Source organism: Stegostoma tigrinum, unplaced genomic scaffold (assembly GCF_030684315.1).
Source record: "Stegostoma tigrinum isolate sSteTig4 unplaced genomic scaffold, sSteTig4.hap1 scaffold_178, whole genome shotgun sequence".
NCBI classification, from domain to species: domain Eukaryota; kingdom Metazoa; phylum Chordata; class Chondrichthyes; order Orectolobiformes; family Stegostomatidae; genus Stegostoma; species Stegostoma tigrinum.
Window position 1 is genome coordinate 366369 of NW_026728118.1, and position 15545 is coordinate 381913.

General features: G+C 44.8%; 1 protein-coding gene across 1 annotated transcript in view; it reads left to right on the forward strand.

Annotated features, from left to right (window-relative positions):
* The window catches only part of LOC125448182 (integrin alpha-5-like), a 143978-nt gene extending 140337 nt beyond the window's left edge, over nt 1–3641 (forward strand). The window contains exons 29-30 of the mRNA XM_048523279.2: nt 1159–1281; nt 2321–3641. Of these exons, the coding sequence (XP_048379236.1) occupies nt 1159–1281; nt 2321–2407 (210 nt within the window). The 3' untranslated portion in view covers nt 2408–3641. The remainder of the gene's footprint in view (nt 1–1158; nt 1282–2320) is intronic.
* The last annotated feature ends 11904 nt before the right edge of the window (nt 3642–15545 follow it).

Genomic DNA, 15545 nt, shown 5'->3' on the forward strand with positions numbered 1-15545 from the left:
CATCCCATTGCAGTTAACAGAGAGAAGCCCTCATCAGGTTTGACTGAGCAGTCATGCAAATCCTTAATCTGTCATGTAACTGAGCTTAAACGTTCTCAGCTTCAAATAACCCTTCCAGGGTTTCAACCAAACTATTCTGGTCTTGGAAGCTTAACTAAACTCCTTATTCTGAGGTAACCTATTGATAACCATACCAAACCTATCTTCTCCCTTTTCTATGGAGCAATTGTTTTGCACATCCAACTTCAGCCAGGAAAACTGCAGAGCTGCCTAAACTGAAACTGAAAAGCTGCTTTCCAAGCTATGGGTGTTTCCCCTAAACCCAAAAAAATCCAGAAAGCTTAATGCAGTACACTGTTAATTTTGTTTGTATGTAAACTCGCAGCGTAAACTCTCCAGGAAGTCTTTCTGTCACACTATTTTAAAGAAAATCACCATGGCTACAGAAATACTTGCAAGTTAATCATTAAACCCCTTCAGGCACCCAAAAAAAACCACATGCCACTAGTTTGAAATTCAAAAAATTTAAAATCCAGAATAAATGATGTTAAAATAGATATAAATGTATTGATGTTGATCAACTGAAATCTATAAATCTATCTTTATAAACTTTGCACCACAGGTATAACAGCTCTCTAATTCTGTGACTTGAATTTGAGAAAACAAAATTAGGACTATCCAGAGAAGTGAGCAGATTAAAAGAGAGTGGGGTTTCACTGGGGACTGAGCTGTTGGAAGTGAAGGTATGAGAATGGCTGAACAGGTGAATAGAATAGATTCCCTACAGTGTGGGGACAGGCCCTTCGGCCCTTGTGCCCCTTCCAACATCCTACCCAGACCCATCCCCCCATAACCCACACACCCCTAAACACTGCAGGCAATTTAGCATGGCCAACCCACCTAGCCTGCACACCTTTGGACCGTGGGAGGAAACCAGAGCGCCCGGAGGAAACCCACACACACACGGGGAGAATGTGCAAACCCCACACAGACAGTCACCGAAGGCTGGAATCGAACCCAGGTCCCTGGTGCTGTGAGGCTGCAGTGCTAACCACTGAGCCACCGTGCCGCCCTAGATGTCAAGCTAGTGAATGATGGGACAGAACTTTGTGTGCTTTCAGTACAGTTTAGACTTTCTGTGTCCCGTTCTGCCTGTAGGTCTCGACTCCTGTGATGTGGATTAAGCCAGAGAGTTCATATTCCGTCCCACTCTGGATTATTATTCTGGCTGTGTTGGTCGGCCTGCTCCTGCTTGCTCTCGTCATCTTCATCTTGTACAAGGTAAGGCAGTTTGATCCCAGAATCCACTGCAGCATTCACTCTGTCCTAATCTTTCAGTTCCAAAGTGTGTTTCACATCATCTGTGTCAGTAACCAGGACTTCTATCTCTGAGACATTGGCTTAGATCCAGGCAATCCCTTTTATTCTTTCATTGGCATAGGCATGGCATTTGTTGCCCATCTCTAACTGCCCTTGAACTGAGTGGCTTGCTGGATAGTTAAGAGTTGGCCATATTGGCTGTGGGACTGAAGTCATGTGTAGGCTAGACTCGGCTAGGACAGCAGATTTCCCTCCCTAAAGGGTGTGAGTGAAATAGATGGGGTTTTACAACAGCTGTTCAAGGTTGCCATGGTCATCAGGACCAAAATTAGCTTTCACAATCTGATTTATTACTACCCGCCCCCACCTCTTCTATCTCTTCCACACAACTGAATCGGTTTTGGAATTGAATGAGTGGCCATGCTGGTATTTGAGACCTGTGTTCCCAGGCTGGCCAGCTTCAGCATTGTAGCAGAGCAAGCCTCAAGCTCGCTGTCCTTTCATGGTTTCAACAAATTCCTGAACTGGCAGGAAGCAAACAAGACTGAGGAACCGAAACTGCTTCCACTGACAATGGCTCAATCTAATTGGGACCTGCTGGGACCTCTGTCCCGATCGTACCAACACTGTTCTGTTCCCAGCTTATTGTTCAATCTGTCACTCTGTGTGAGGATCCTGACCAGTTTTTGTTAAACGCACAGTCTCACTTCTGCTGGACATCCCCCTCAAACACCCTTCCACAGGGCATTGCCCATGGCTAAACCACCTAGCCTGCACATCCCTGGACACTCTCTCTGTCTCTTCTCTTCTCTCCCTGTCTCTCTCTCTGTTCTGTCCTCTCTCTTCTTTCTCTCTTTTCTCTCTCTTTCGCCTCCTCACACTCTCTCTCTGTCCCCAAGCCCCCTCTCTTTCTCTATCCCTGTGTGTTTTTTCTGTTTCAGTCTCTGCCCCAGCCTCAGAGCTCCTGGTCTGACTCTGTGCGTGTGTTTTGTTTTTGTAGCTCGGTTTCTTCGAGAGAGCCAAACTGCCGCATGGGACAGCGATGGAAACGGCACACCTGAAACCACAGGCCACGTCAGAGGCTTAAAGATGGCGCGACAGCGGCCCGGTGATCGAGGAGCGACACGTTGCACTGCTTCCTTCTCTGGCCCTGCTCGCTCACTCACTTTGAGAGAGCAGCCCTGAGCGATATCCTGACCTGTGCCTGGGTAACAGGCTGCTCAGAGCGACCGTGAACTCTCCTCGAACACATTATTTAAGGAAATGATTCAAAAGCACTGATTGTGATTTGAAACCATTCTTTCACGCTCCCTCGGTGGCTGTATCGAGAAGTGCTGGGTTTTGATGTAAATTTTTCAAAATGTTCTCAGAGTGCAATATATTTTATATCTTCTATTTTTTCTCCCCCGCACCCCACTTCCCCCACCCCCCCGCCCCCAGTGACCTACAGAACCAGGGTTGGCCAATGTGAATCTTTTTATCTCTTTCCGCCCAGGGAGAGAGGGAAAATAAGCTGTTTCCCCCTCTCTGGGTTCCCAAAGGTTTCCAATCGGAACTGTCCAGGGTGCTGCAGGGTCTGAGGGTGTCTCAGATGAATGTGCTTCCTCAGAAACTTGGAGCTGGAAGGGAACTATCTGGGGGAGAGGACGGAGTGCACAGGGAAGGGATCCTGATTGGTTCCTCCATTGTATGTTCACCAGTGCCATTCTGTGAGCCATGCAGTAGTGACACCTCCCACAGATCCATTGTTGCCGTTTTACCAAGGGTGCTATTCTCTACACACAGAATTCACATCTTCTCTCCCTTATCCTCCACTGTCCTGGCCGTCCGAAACTCTCCATCTTCAGGCTAAAACCTCAAAAGCCCTCCTCCCAGGGCGATCCTATTGGGGCTGCCTGGTAATCCCAGAATGGGTGTTGTAACCGTGAGTGGCTTGTGGGTTTGGAAATGAGCAGCTCCCCGGCTGTGAAGAGTAGGGAGGCACAGAGCTGACAACAAGGAGAGACCTTGCAGCTGGCTCGGGCACAGTTTCAAGGGGAAGCCAGGCTTCAGGAGGTGGGATGGGGAGGGCGACTCGACCATTTGTCAAGAGAGGTCGCCTCATCTCTGGCAGGGAGTGCTGCCACCTTTCTCTGGTACTGGGATGGGATCCACTGTGAGATGTTGGTCGAGTCACTAATAGAAACCAATCTGCTCAGTCCAAACCACACGAGACACTTTGGCTGTAGGTTGTCGTTTTGTTGGTCTCCTTTAATTTTTATTAAGAAAGTTGTACATTAATTAAGGAATTAAATTGAAATATACCTTTTTAAAACAAAGAACCTGTGGTGTTTTGACATCTGCTCTTTTGTGTAAGTGCATGAGCTGCTTGTTCCTCTCCATATCCCAACCCACCTGTGAGACTCAGTCCTCTGCTATCCCAGACCACCCAACTAAGTCCATTGCCCACAAAGACTGATTTTTCTCCAAAACACCATTCATCCGCATTTGGAATGACCCAGAGGGTTTGTCCATCCAAGAGGCTCCAAGTCTTTGTGGGTCTTCGAATTTGACATCACCTTGGTTTATTGAAAGGCTGGTTGGAGAAGCTTGGATATTTCAGCCTGGGAAACACTGAGCTCCACAGGAGATCCTGAAATCAGGCAATGTGCATTGTGAAAGCACAGATTCCACTTGATCAAGGGGAACCTGGTGCCAGTGACATGATGCTTTTCATGCAGAGGGGGAAGTGGAGACAAAATCACAGGCAACATTTCAGTGCAGGTGGAGGTCTGAATGGGGCAGGTGGCATTTGGCATCAAGAGCAGAATGGGGTGGGAGGGGATTCGCACCGACAGCAGAATGGGGTGGGAGGGGATTGGCACCAAGAGCAGAATAGGTGGGAGGGAATTGGCACCGAGAGCAGAATGGGATGGGAGGGGATTGGCACCGAGAGCAGAGTGGGGTGGGAGGGGATTGGCACTGAGTGCAGAATGAGGTGGGAGGGGATTGGCACTGAGAGCAGAATAGGGTGGGAGGGGATTGGCACTGAGAGCAGAGTGGGGTGGGAGGGGGTTGGCACCGAGAGCAGAGTGGGGTGGGAGGGGGTTGGCACCGAGAGCAGAATGGGTAGGAGGGGATTGGCACCGAGAGCAGAATGGGGTGGGAAGGGATTGGTGGATATTTGAGTTTATTTGAAAAATAACCGATTGACCTTTCAATTCCATAGTTATTCTCCTGTAACAAGACTGCTCCAACCCCTTCCTAGGGCAAGGTGACCAAAATTAAATGCACTACTCCAAGTGCAGCCTCACCAACATCCTATACAACTGCACCATAGCTTCCCAGATTCTATACTCAATGCCCTGACTGGCGAATGCCACTGTGCCAAAAGCCGCCTTCACTGCCCTATCTTCCTGTGACTCCACTTTCAGAGAACCGTGCACCTGAAATTTAAGGTCCCTCTGCTCCACTAGACTCTTTAAGGACCTACCATTCACCATGAAACTCCTACTTTGATTTGACTTTCCAAAATGCAACACCTCACACTTATCTATATTAAACTCCATTTACCATTTCTTGGCCCATCTGCCAGCCCTCCCTGGATTCCATGTGATCTAACCTTCCAGAGCAGCCTACCATCTCGAACCTTATCAAAGACATTACTGAAATCCATATAGACTACGTCTACCGCCATCCCCTCACCAACCTTCCTGGTCACCACCAAAGAATGCTAACAAATCTGTGAGGCATGATCTCTCATGCACAAAGCCATGCTGATTACTCCTAATCAAATCCTGTCTTTCTAAATGCATGTATATTTTATCCCTCAGAATGTTCTCAAGTAACTTACCTACCACAGATGTTAACCTTACTGGCCTATCATTCCCAGGTTTTTTTCTTTGTAGCCCTTCTTGAATAAGGACACAACATTCACTACCCTCTAGTCTTCCGGGACTTCACCTGTGGCTAACAATGATGCAAATATATTAGCCAATTGCTTCTGTAGCCTCTTGCAGGGTTCTTGGATATATCTGGTCAGGACCACGAGATTTATCCACCTTTATTCATTTTAATACTTCCACATCCGCCTCCCCAAGATATCGCCACTAACTTCCACAAGTTCCCAAGTTTCATGTCTTTCTCCATGGTAAGCACAGAAAAGAAATATTTATTGAGGACCTCACCCATATCCTGTGGTTCCACACATACAAGTCCACTTCAGTCCTTGAGGGGTCCTATTCTCTCTCTAGTTATTCTTTCTCTTTTGATATACTTAAATCTTTTTGGATTCACCCAAATCTTCCCAGCCAAAGCTATCTTGTGCCCCACTTTTGCCCTCCTGATTTCCTTCAGTAAATTCCTCTATCCCCTATATACCTCCAGGGATTCCCTTGATTCCAGCTGCCTGTACCTGAGCCATGTCTCCTCCTCTTTTTCTGGTCAAAACCTCAGTATCTTTTGTTATCCAGGGTTCCCTACTCCTGCTAACCTTGCTCTTCACCTTCACAGGAACATTTAGACCTTGAACTCTATCTATCACACTTTCAAAGGCCTCCCACTTGCTGGAGGTCCCTTTGCCTGCAAACACATTACCTCAATCACAACTTGCAAGCTTGGGTCTAATTCCATCAAAATTAGCCTTGCCCCTTTGAAATGTGGCTGGTGCATTCTCCATTCCAAAGGACATTACTTTAAATTGATACAGCCCTTTTGGGGCTACAAACTTGCTTCCCTGAAACTTTATTTTGGACCACCCTACTCTCAACCTTTTCTACAGTTGAACTACAATTTTGGTGCCCATCCCCCTGCTGAATTAGTTTAAACCCAAGGCTATTCAGGTGGGTTTAAACTAATTCAGCAGGGGGATGGGCACCAAAATTGTAGTTCGACTGTAGAAAAAGTTGAGAGTAGGGTGGTCCAAAAGAAAGTTTCAGGGACGCAAGATGGCACCGGCAAGCAAGAAGTTGGTTTCAAGTGTGTCTACTTCAACGCCAGGAGCGTCCAGAATAAGGTGGGTGAACTTGCAGCATGGGTTAGTACCTGGGACTTCGATGTTGTGGCCATTTCGGAGACATGGATAGAGCAGGGACAGGAATGGTTGTTGCAGGTTCCGGGATTTAGATGTTTCAGTAAGAACAGAGAAGATGGTAAAAGGGACAGAGGTGTGGCATTGTTGGTCAAGGACAGTATTACAGTTGCAGAAAGGATGTTTGGGGACTCGTCAACTGAGGTAGTATGGGCTGAGGTTAGAAACAGGAAAGGAGATGTCACACTGTTGGAAGTTTTCTGTAGGCCTCTGAATGGTTCCAGAGATGTAGAGGAAAGGATAGCAAAGATGATTCTTGATAGGAGTGAGAGACAGGGTAGTTGTCATGGGGGACTTCAACTTTCCAAATATTGACTGGGAACACTATAGTTTGAGTACTATAGATGGGTCAGTTTTTGTCCAGTGTGTGCAGGAGGGCTTCCTGACGCAGTATGTAGATAGGCCAACAAGGGGTGAAGCCACATTAGATTTGGTACTGGGTAATGAGCCTGGCCATGTGTTAGATTTGGAAGTAGGTGAGCACTTTGGTGATAGCAATCACAATTCTGTTATGTTTAGTGATGGAAAGGGATAGGTGTATATCACTGGGCAAGAGTTATAGCTGGGGCAAAGGCTATTACGATGAGATTAGGCAAGATTTAGGGAGCATAGGATGGGGAAGGAAAATGCAGGGGATGGGCACATTAGAAATGTGGAGCTTATTCAAGGAAAAGCTCCTGTGTGACCTAGATAAGTATGTACCTGTCAGGCAGGGAGGAAGCTGTAGAGTGCGGGAGCCATGGTTTACGAAGGAGGTGGAATCTCTGGTCAAGAGGAAGAAGAAGGCTTACGTTAGGATGAGATGTGAAGGCTCAGTTGGGGCACTTGAGGTCTACAAGGTAGCCAGGAAAGACCGAAAGAGAGAGCTCAGAAGAGCCAGGAGGAGACATGAGAAGTTGTTGGTAGATAGGATCAGGGTAAACCCGAAGGCTTTCTATAGGTATTTGAGGAATAAAAGAATGACAAAAGTAAGATTAGGCCCAATCAAGGATAGTAGTGGTAAGTTGTGTGTGGAGTCAGAAGAGATAGGGGAAGCACTAAATGAATACTTTTCAACAGTATTCACTCCAGAAAACGACAATGTTGTCGAGGAGAATACTGAGACACAGGCTACTAGGCTAGGTGGGATTGAGGTTCACAAGGAAGAGGTGTTAGAAATCCTACAGAGGGTGAGGGTAGATAAGTCCCCTGGGCCGGATGGGATTTATCCTCGGATCCTCTGGGAAGCCAGGGAGGAGATTGCCGAGCCTTTGGCATTGATCTTTAACTCGTCATTGTCTACAGGAATAGTGCCAGATGACTGGAGGATAGCAAATGTGGTTCCCCTGTTCAAGAAGGGGAGTAGAGACAATCCTGGTAATTATAGACCAGTGAGCCTTACCTAACTTGTTGGTAAAGTGTTGGAAAAGGTTATGGGGATAGGATTTATAATCATCTAGAAAATAATAAATTGATTAGGGATAATCAGCACGGTTTTGTGAAGGGAAGGTCATGCCTCACAAACCTTATTGAGTTGTTTGAGAAGGTGACTAAACAGGTAGATGAGAGTAAACCGGTTGATATGGTGTATGTGGATTTCAGCAAGGCGTTCGATAAGGTTCCCCATAACAGACTATTGTACAAAATGCAGAGGAATGGAATTGTGGGATATATAGCAGTTTGGATTGGAAATTGGCTTGCTGAAAGAAGACAGAGGGTGGTAGTTGATGGGAAATGTTCATCCTGGAGACCAGTTACTAGTGGTGTACCGCAAGGGTCGGTGTTGGGTCCACTGCTGTTTGTCATTTTTATAAATGACCTGGATGAGGGCGTAGAAGGATGGGTTAGTAAATTTGCAGACGACACTAAGGTCGGTAGAGTTGTGGATAGTGACGAAGGATGCTGTAGGTTGCAGAGAGACATAGATAAGCTGCAGAGCTGGGCTGAGAGGTGGCAAATGGAGTTTAATGCAGACAAGTGTGAGGTGATGCACTTTGGCAGGAGTAACCGGAAGGCAAAGTACAGGGCTAATGGTAAGATTCTTAGTAGTGTTGATGAGCAGACAGATCTCGGTGTCCATGTACACAGATCCTTGAACGTTGCCACCCACGTTGACAGGGTTGTTAAGAAGGCATACAGTGTTTTAGCTTTTATTAATAGAGGGATCGAGTTCCGGAACCGAGAGGTTATGGTGAAGCTGTACAAAACTCTGGTGCGGCTGCACTTGGAGTATTGCGTACAGTTCTGGTCATCGCATTATAAGAAGGATGTGGAAGCTTTGGAAAGGGTGCAGAGGAGATTTACTAGGATGTTGCCTGGTATGGAGGGAAGGTCTTACGAGGAAAGGCTGATGGACTTGAGGCTGTTTTCATTAGAGACAAGAAGGTTGAGAGGTGACTTAATTGAAACATATAAAATAATCAGAGGGTTAGATAGGGTGGATAGGGAGACCCTTTTTCCTAGGATGGTGATGGCGAGCACGAGGGGGCATAGCTTTAAATTGAGGGGTGAAAGATATAGGACAGATGTCAGAGGTAGTTTCTTTACTCAGAGAGTAGTAAGGGTATGGAACGCTTTACCTGCAACGGTAGTAGATTTGCCAACTTTAGGTACATTTAAGTCGTCATTGGATAAGCATATGGACGTACATGGAATAGTGTAGGTTAGATGGGCTTGAGATCGGTATGACAGGTCGGCACAACATCGAGGGCCGAAGGGCCTGCACTGTGCTGTAATGTTCTATGTTCTATGTTCTAAACGCAGTAACTTATTTCACTCTCTCCGATAAAAGTCAAATAAACATGAAGTAAGTGCAACTTTGTGATGTAAGTGGTTTGTCCAACTTTTTCCACACAGTCTTCCAGCCTTGGAATTCGGTATGAATCTGATTTAGTTATGCCATTGAACGTCCAATAATTCATGCAAAATCATTGAGTACCATCAGGTTTGTTGCCTTGATGCAACTTAATTTCTGACTGATCTTTGTGTCAGGGAATTTAACTCCTGTAACTTCGGTAAATTCACTGGCTGCAAATCCTTATTGCCCCAGAACTAAGTTCTATGGTGCTGAACAGATAATCAACACAGAAATAATCCATTTATCCTGACTCTGCTTCTTGGAGGTGAGAAAGTTCTATGTCCAATTTATGACTTCCCCCTTGACACTGTTAGCTCTTACTTTGTCTTGTAGCTTTGAGACGGCAGCCTCTGAAATGATTTTTGGAAATCCAAATATTCTACATCTACTGGTTCTCCTTTATCAATACTTGTTAATTTCTTCAAAGACAAAAAGCAGACGGGATCGTCAATGTCTTCCTTCATTCACAATAATATGTTGACTCATCTTGGTGTTTTTATGTGATTGAAGGAGGCAATTACAAAGGTTCAGCAGCAGAGGACAGAGTGAGGAATACGGAAATCAACGACACTACAGACCAGGACATGAGGAGCTCAATAATCTTGAAATGATTTGTGGGCAATGCAGGAGGTTAAATAACTAGAGAGGGAGAGAGAAATACTAATTGCCACGGTGTAGGGCCTGGAAGAAGTTAGAGATACAGAAGAGTATAGATAGGGCAGCATATATGTGTCTATATATAGCTGCAGATAGCACACTGTCTGAATGTGAGACCCTGTAGATAGTGCATTGTGTCTATCGAAGATACCAAGAACTGCAGATGCTGGAGTAAGAGTCAGGATAGTGCGGAGCTAAAGGAACACAGCAGGTCAGGCAGCATCAGAGGAGCAGGAAAGTCTCCCCTGGCCTGCTGTGATTCTCCAGCTCCATACTGTGTTCTGTTACAGACCAGATCAAACCCTCTCAAAAGACAGCAAGGAAATAGCTCAAACCCTAACTTTTAACTTATTTAGAGGTAAATATAAGGTGGTGCATTCCAGATGTGACTTGATTGATCAAACTACTAGGCTTTAAGTAAAACATACTTCAATCTTACACTACAGTTAAAATAAAAACAAAATAAAGAGGAATTAGCATGACTTTAACTCTATTAGAATGCTTTATAAAACATGTATTGTTTAACTACTACTTATTAACTGGTCCAATACAGTAGCATCCCATAAACACACCCTTGGCAAAGGCAAATTCAGCAAAACAGAGTTACTCACTTGTTATCTTCTCCAGTCCAGGAAAATGAACCAACAAAATGAATCTAGCAGCAGTAAGAGAGCTCAAGTGTTCTACAGCAGCAGCAGAGAGAGAGCTGTATCTAGCAGCTTCAACTCCAAAACCCCCGACTTCAACAACCAAAAGCAAACACTAAAAGCCTGGGTCTGTCTGAGCCTGGCTCCAACTACTAATGCTTCTTTGGTGTACTTTAAAAAGAAAACCAAAGCTATTTACTCTGCTTCCCATACAGCAGACACTTGGGCACCAGGTCTACAGCACCCATCTTCAAGAGAAACAGGACAGGACCAAATAACTTCTTAAAGGCACACTTCATCACACCTCCCCACTTTTAAAAAATTGAACTATCAATATACAAACATGGTTTCATTTTGAAAGACTTTACTCTCACGTTATTAGCATGCTGCATTAAATATATGTTATACTGAATCTAAGCATGCAAATGTTCAATGCTACAGTCCATCTCAGCCTGTTTTTTTCTGCCACTGAACATCTCTGACTTTCTTCATCTGTCGTGACAAGGTGTCAGCAATTGTATGATATTGTCCCGCCATGTGTAAAATTTTCAAATTGAATGGCTCTAACAATAAGCTCTATCTCACCAGTTTGTTATTTTTAATCCTTAAATTTCTCTAAATTTAGAGGTTATGATCAGTATATACAATTGTCTGAGGTATATTACTGGCAACAGAAATGTGGCAATGTTGCAATGCCAACACCAAGCACAAGGTCTCTTTCTCAATCGTGGAATACTTCTTTTGATGATTATTCAGTTTTCTGGAAAAATACCCAAAAGGTCTTTATCTTCTCATCATCTTCTTGTAAACACCAACACCCACATCACTCACATCAATTGCCACCTTGAATGGCTCTGCATAATTAGGCGTGGCTAACACAAGTGGTGGTTAACACAGCTTTCAGGCTGTCAAATGCCTTCTGACATTCCTCTGTCCACTGAAACTTTCTGCACCACTTCAACAAGCCAGTCAGTGGAGCAGCTGCACTGCTAAGTTTCAGTTCAAATTTCCAATAGAAGTCACTCAGGCCCAGGAATCGTAGCACTGCCCTCTTCGTCAATGGTATGGGAAACTCACCAATAACTTCTGTTTTCACATCCCATGGGGTCATCTGTCCATGCCCAGGAATGTAGCTTTGGTACCATCACTACGGGTGAGCTCCATTTACTGCAACTCACTTCGATTACATCATCTCTGAGCATGCTTCCAATCGCTTTTCTGATACTGTGCCAATTTTAGAGGGATAAGCCTATGAGGATGCTGCTTAACTGGAATAGCATTTCCGAAATCTACATCATGTGCTATTTGATTAATACTTCCTGGCTTATTCCCATATATAGATTAGATTCCATACAGTGTGGAAACAGGCCCTTCGGCCCAACAAGTCCACGCCACCCCTTGAAGCATCCCACCCAGACCCATCCCCCTATAACCCACACACCCTGAACACGATGGGCAATTTAGCATGGCCAATCCACCTAGTCAGCACATCTTTGAACTGTGGGAGGAAACCGGAGCATCCGGAGGAAACCCACGCAGACACGGGGAGAATGTGCAAACTCCACACAGACAGTTGCCCGAGGCTAGAATCGAACCTGGGTCCCTGGCGCTGTGAGGCTGCAGTGCTAACCACTGAGCCACCGTGCCGCCATATCACCCAAAGCAAGAGCAATAACTCTTTCAGGTCATTCTAATTTTCCTCCGGAAGGTAACTCAATAATTTATCTTGATTTTTGAGAACTTCTTTATTGTCCAATTTAATATCCAAATCAGAATCCTCTGCACTTGGTTTTTCACTCTGTGTTGTAACCAGTAACAAATTCTCCTCTGCTTTCCTTCCCTATCAAAATATCTTTTGACTACATTTACATGACATACTTGGTGAGATTTCCAACTATTTGGCATTCTTATTAAATAATTCACCCCACTGATTCTCCTTCCAATCTGATTAGGTCCACTAAACCTTGCATTTAGAGGTTCACCTACCTCTGGTAATAATACAAGCATTTTATCTGCACAAACAAAGCTACAAATGTTTGATTTCTTGTCTGCTTCGTGTTCCAGCACATGCTGTGCTATATTTGAATGCTGTCTAGCCAATTCACTTGCTCTATTTAATCCTTCCCTAAAGTTTTGCACATAGTCCAATAATGTAGGCTCTGAACTCTGACTCACCAATTTCTCCTTAACTCATTTTGGTGGTCCGCTCGCCTCATGCCCAGAAACTTTTTCAAATGGATTGAATGTAATTGATTCATCAGATGCATTCCTAACTGAAAAAAAGCACAAATGAAATTTCTTTATCCCCATCATTTTGATAGTCCTGGCTATAAGCCCTCAATGCAGTCTTTAAAGTTTGATTCTGGGTGGTATGCAGTGGATTTGAATTGTTTTTTTAATTCTCAGCTTATTCCTCAGCTAGCCATAACTTCCTTGACTTACTTATAAAATTTGTATTTCTGTGGGTAGTCTGTATCTAGTAAAAAATTTGAGGAACTTTTCCATAATCTTTTGAACCGTGAAGCTGCATAATGGAATGGCTCCTGGAAATCTCGTGGACACATCCATAATGGTCAACAAATATTGATTCCCACTTTTGTTTTCGGGAAGGGTCCTACATAATCAATTAAGGCCCTTGTAAGATGTTCCCCAAATGCTGGCGTAGGTATTAATGGTGCTAGTTTTATCACTGACTGAGGGTTTCCTGTGATCTGGCACGTATGACATGTCTGGCAAAATTCAACCACATCCTGATGCAGACCAAGCCAATAAAAATGCTTTTGTATTTTGGCTTGTGTTTTCTTTGCTCCCAAATAACCTGGACCAGGAGAACCACGACTTCAACTGGGACAACACCAAGATCCTGGGACAGGCTAGGCAGAGACAAGCACGAGAATTCCTGGAAGCATGCCACTCCACGAAGCATGATATTAATAAACACATTGAACTCAATCCCATATACATTTGACTACGGAGGAAACCTAGAAGTGAGGCAATCCATCTCAACGGACTCCAGAGTTTAAAAACCAGGCAGGAGAACACACAGACACTTCATCAGAGGCTGCACTGAGGATGTTACCAAGCACGGTAACGAAACATCTGTGGAACAACAAACCAGCTCGGCGAGCCAACCAACCTCAACAACCACAACCCGAGCTACAGATCACTCCAAAACCTTAAATAACCTCCTACTGGTAATCATGTGCTACCCACAACACGTCCTTTCTATAACTCACTGGGAATACAACTTTGACAAATTTTCTCCCCATTTGCCATCTACCTGAATATGTGATGGTCTCCGTTTTCTCATCTGGATAACATTTTTAAGATGGTAACATTCAGGAATACACTCAGGTTCTTCTTCTGCTTGTCCTTTTTGATACAACTGCTCTATTTTTTCATTTTTTTGTTGTGAGTCAGCTAATTTCTCTGGACTAAAAGTACCTCTGCCTGTTCTTACTTTTTTCTCAGCTATTTGATCAAACATGGTCTCTGATAGTTGAGCTTCAACTTCCTCATTGTTACTCTTTGATTTCAACCTGTGACTTTTTGACCTTGCTGCCACATTGTCAGGAAAAATCCCAGGATAGACTTGCTGTAACACCTCAGTTGTTTGATTTTCCACTGGCATTTCAGCCACAGTAGGCATCACTCCCACCTGTGATCCAATAATATCACCAGCAAGGATAAATTGAATTTCTGGAACCGAGAGTTTCTCCATTACTCTTACCACCACTTAAAGAAATAACAGCCAGGGAGCTCAAAGCTGTTTATCCATTGCTTCTGAAGCAGCCATTCCAGCACCACTGTGGCAACACCTGTCTGCAAGAATTAGTTCCTCTTAAAGACACAGTACCATCACACAGGGAATATTATCTCTGGCCGTGAAGTAATGTCGGAAGCTGTAACAATGCCAGTTGGGTGGGGCTAGACAGAAATAAGAACCAGCTGTGAGGTGAAATCAGTGATATTTACCCACCATTCTAAACTAACACCATGCATTCTGAGTTGTGAGTTCAAAGTGCCCTCAGTAGGCTCTCTTTCTCCTCTCCCTGGCACCACGTGTGTTTGTACTCCCTGGTTCTGCAGCTGGGGTGGAGGGTGCCTGCTCAGCAGTGGAACCCTCCTCTGCACCAGAGACTCCAGCAGGATGCACTGGAGAATCACAGCATCACAACACGATCTTCCTATCTCTGATATGTTCACAATCTGTCCTAGAGCAAGCAGGGCTGCTTTGGAACTCCTGTGTTCCTCTGGCTGCTCAGCAGCCTTTTAAAATTGACACAGATGCAAGAGATGCCGGCCTTTTGGCAGATATTTGGTTAGTGACAGTTACCTCTGGGAATAGTGCATGGTAAGATTAGGCCAGAATCCGTATGCCATAGTGTCATGGTAGGTATTTCATAAGCTGAGCTTGGTTAGATATGCCAAGAAGGCAAGAAAACATGCTAGGCTTTACAGCAGAAATTACCCCCGCACCCCCCCACCCCAAAAAATACAGAAGAACTCAGACATAGCCAAAAAATACGATATCATTCAGACCAAAGTGCAGGTTTACAGGACAACAGGGCTCCTATGACCACAAGGCATCTGAATGGCACACAAACCCACATCAACCCTACGCCAACTGCTCACCCGAACCAAAGATCCACTACCCACTGTGGGCAGGACCAATGTCAGACACAAGATTCCCTGTAGAGACTGAGACAAACACGACATCAGCAAACAGGAAGAAAATTACCCACAAGAGTACACGAACATCAACAGGCAACACAGAAACACGACCAGTGCTTGCTTATCTCCATTTTAAAAAATTCATTTGTGGGATGTGGGCATCGCAAGCTGGGTCCAGCATTTATTGCCGGTCCCTAGTTGTCCCTTGAGAAGGTGGGGGTGAGCTGCCTTCTTGAACTGCTGCAGTCCACGTGCTGTGGGTTTACCCACAATGCCCTTCGGGAGGGAATTCCAGGATTTTGACCCAGCGACACTGAAGGAACGGGGATATATTTCCAAGTCA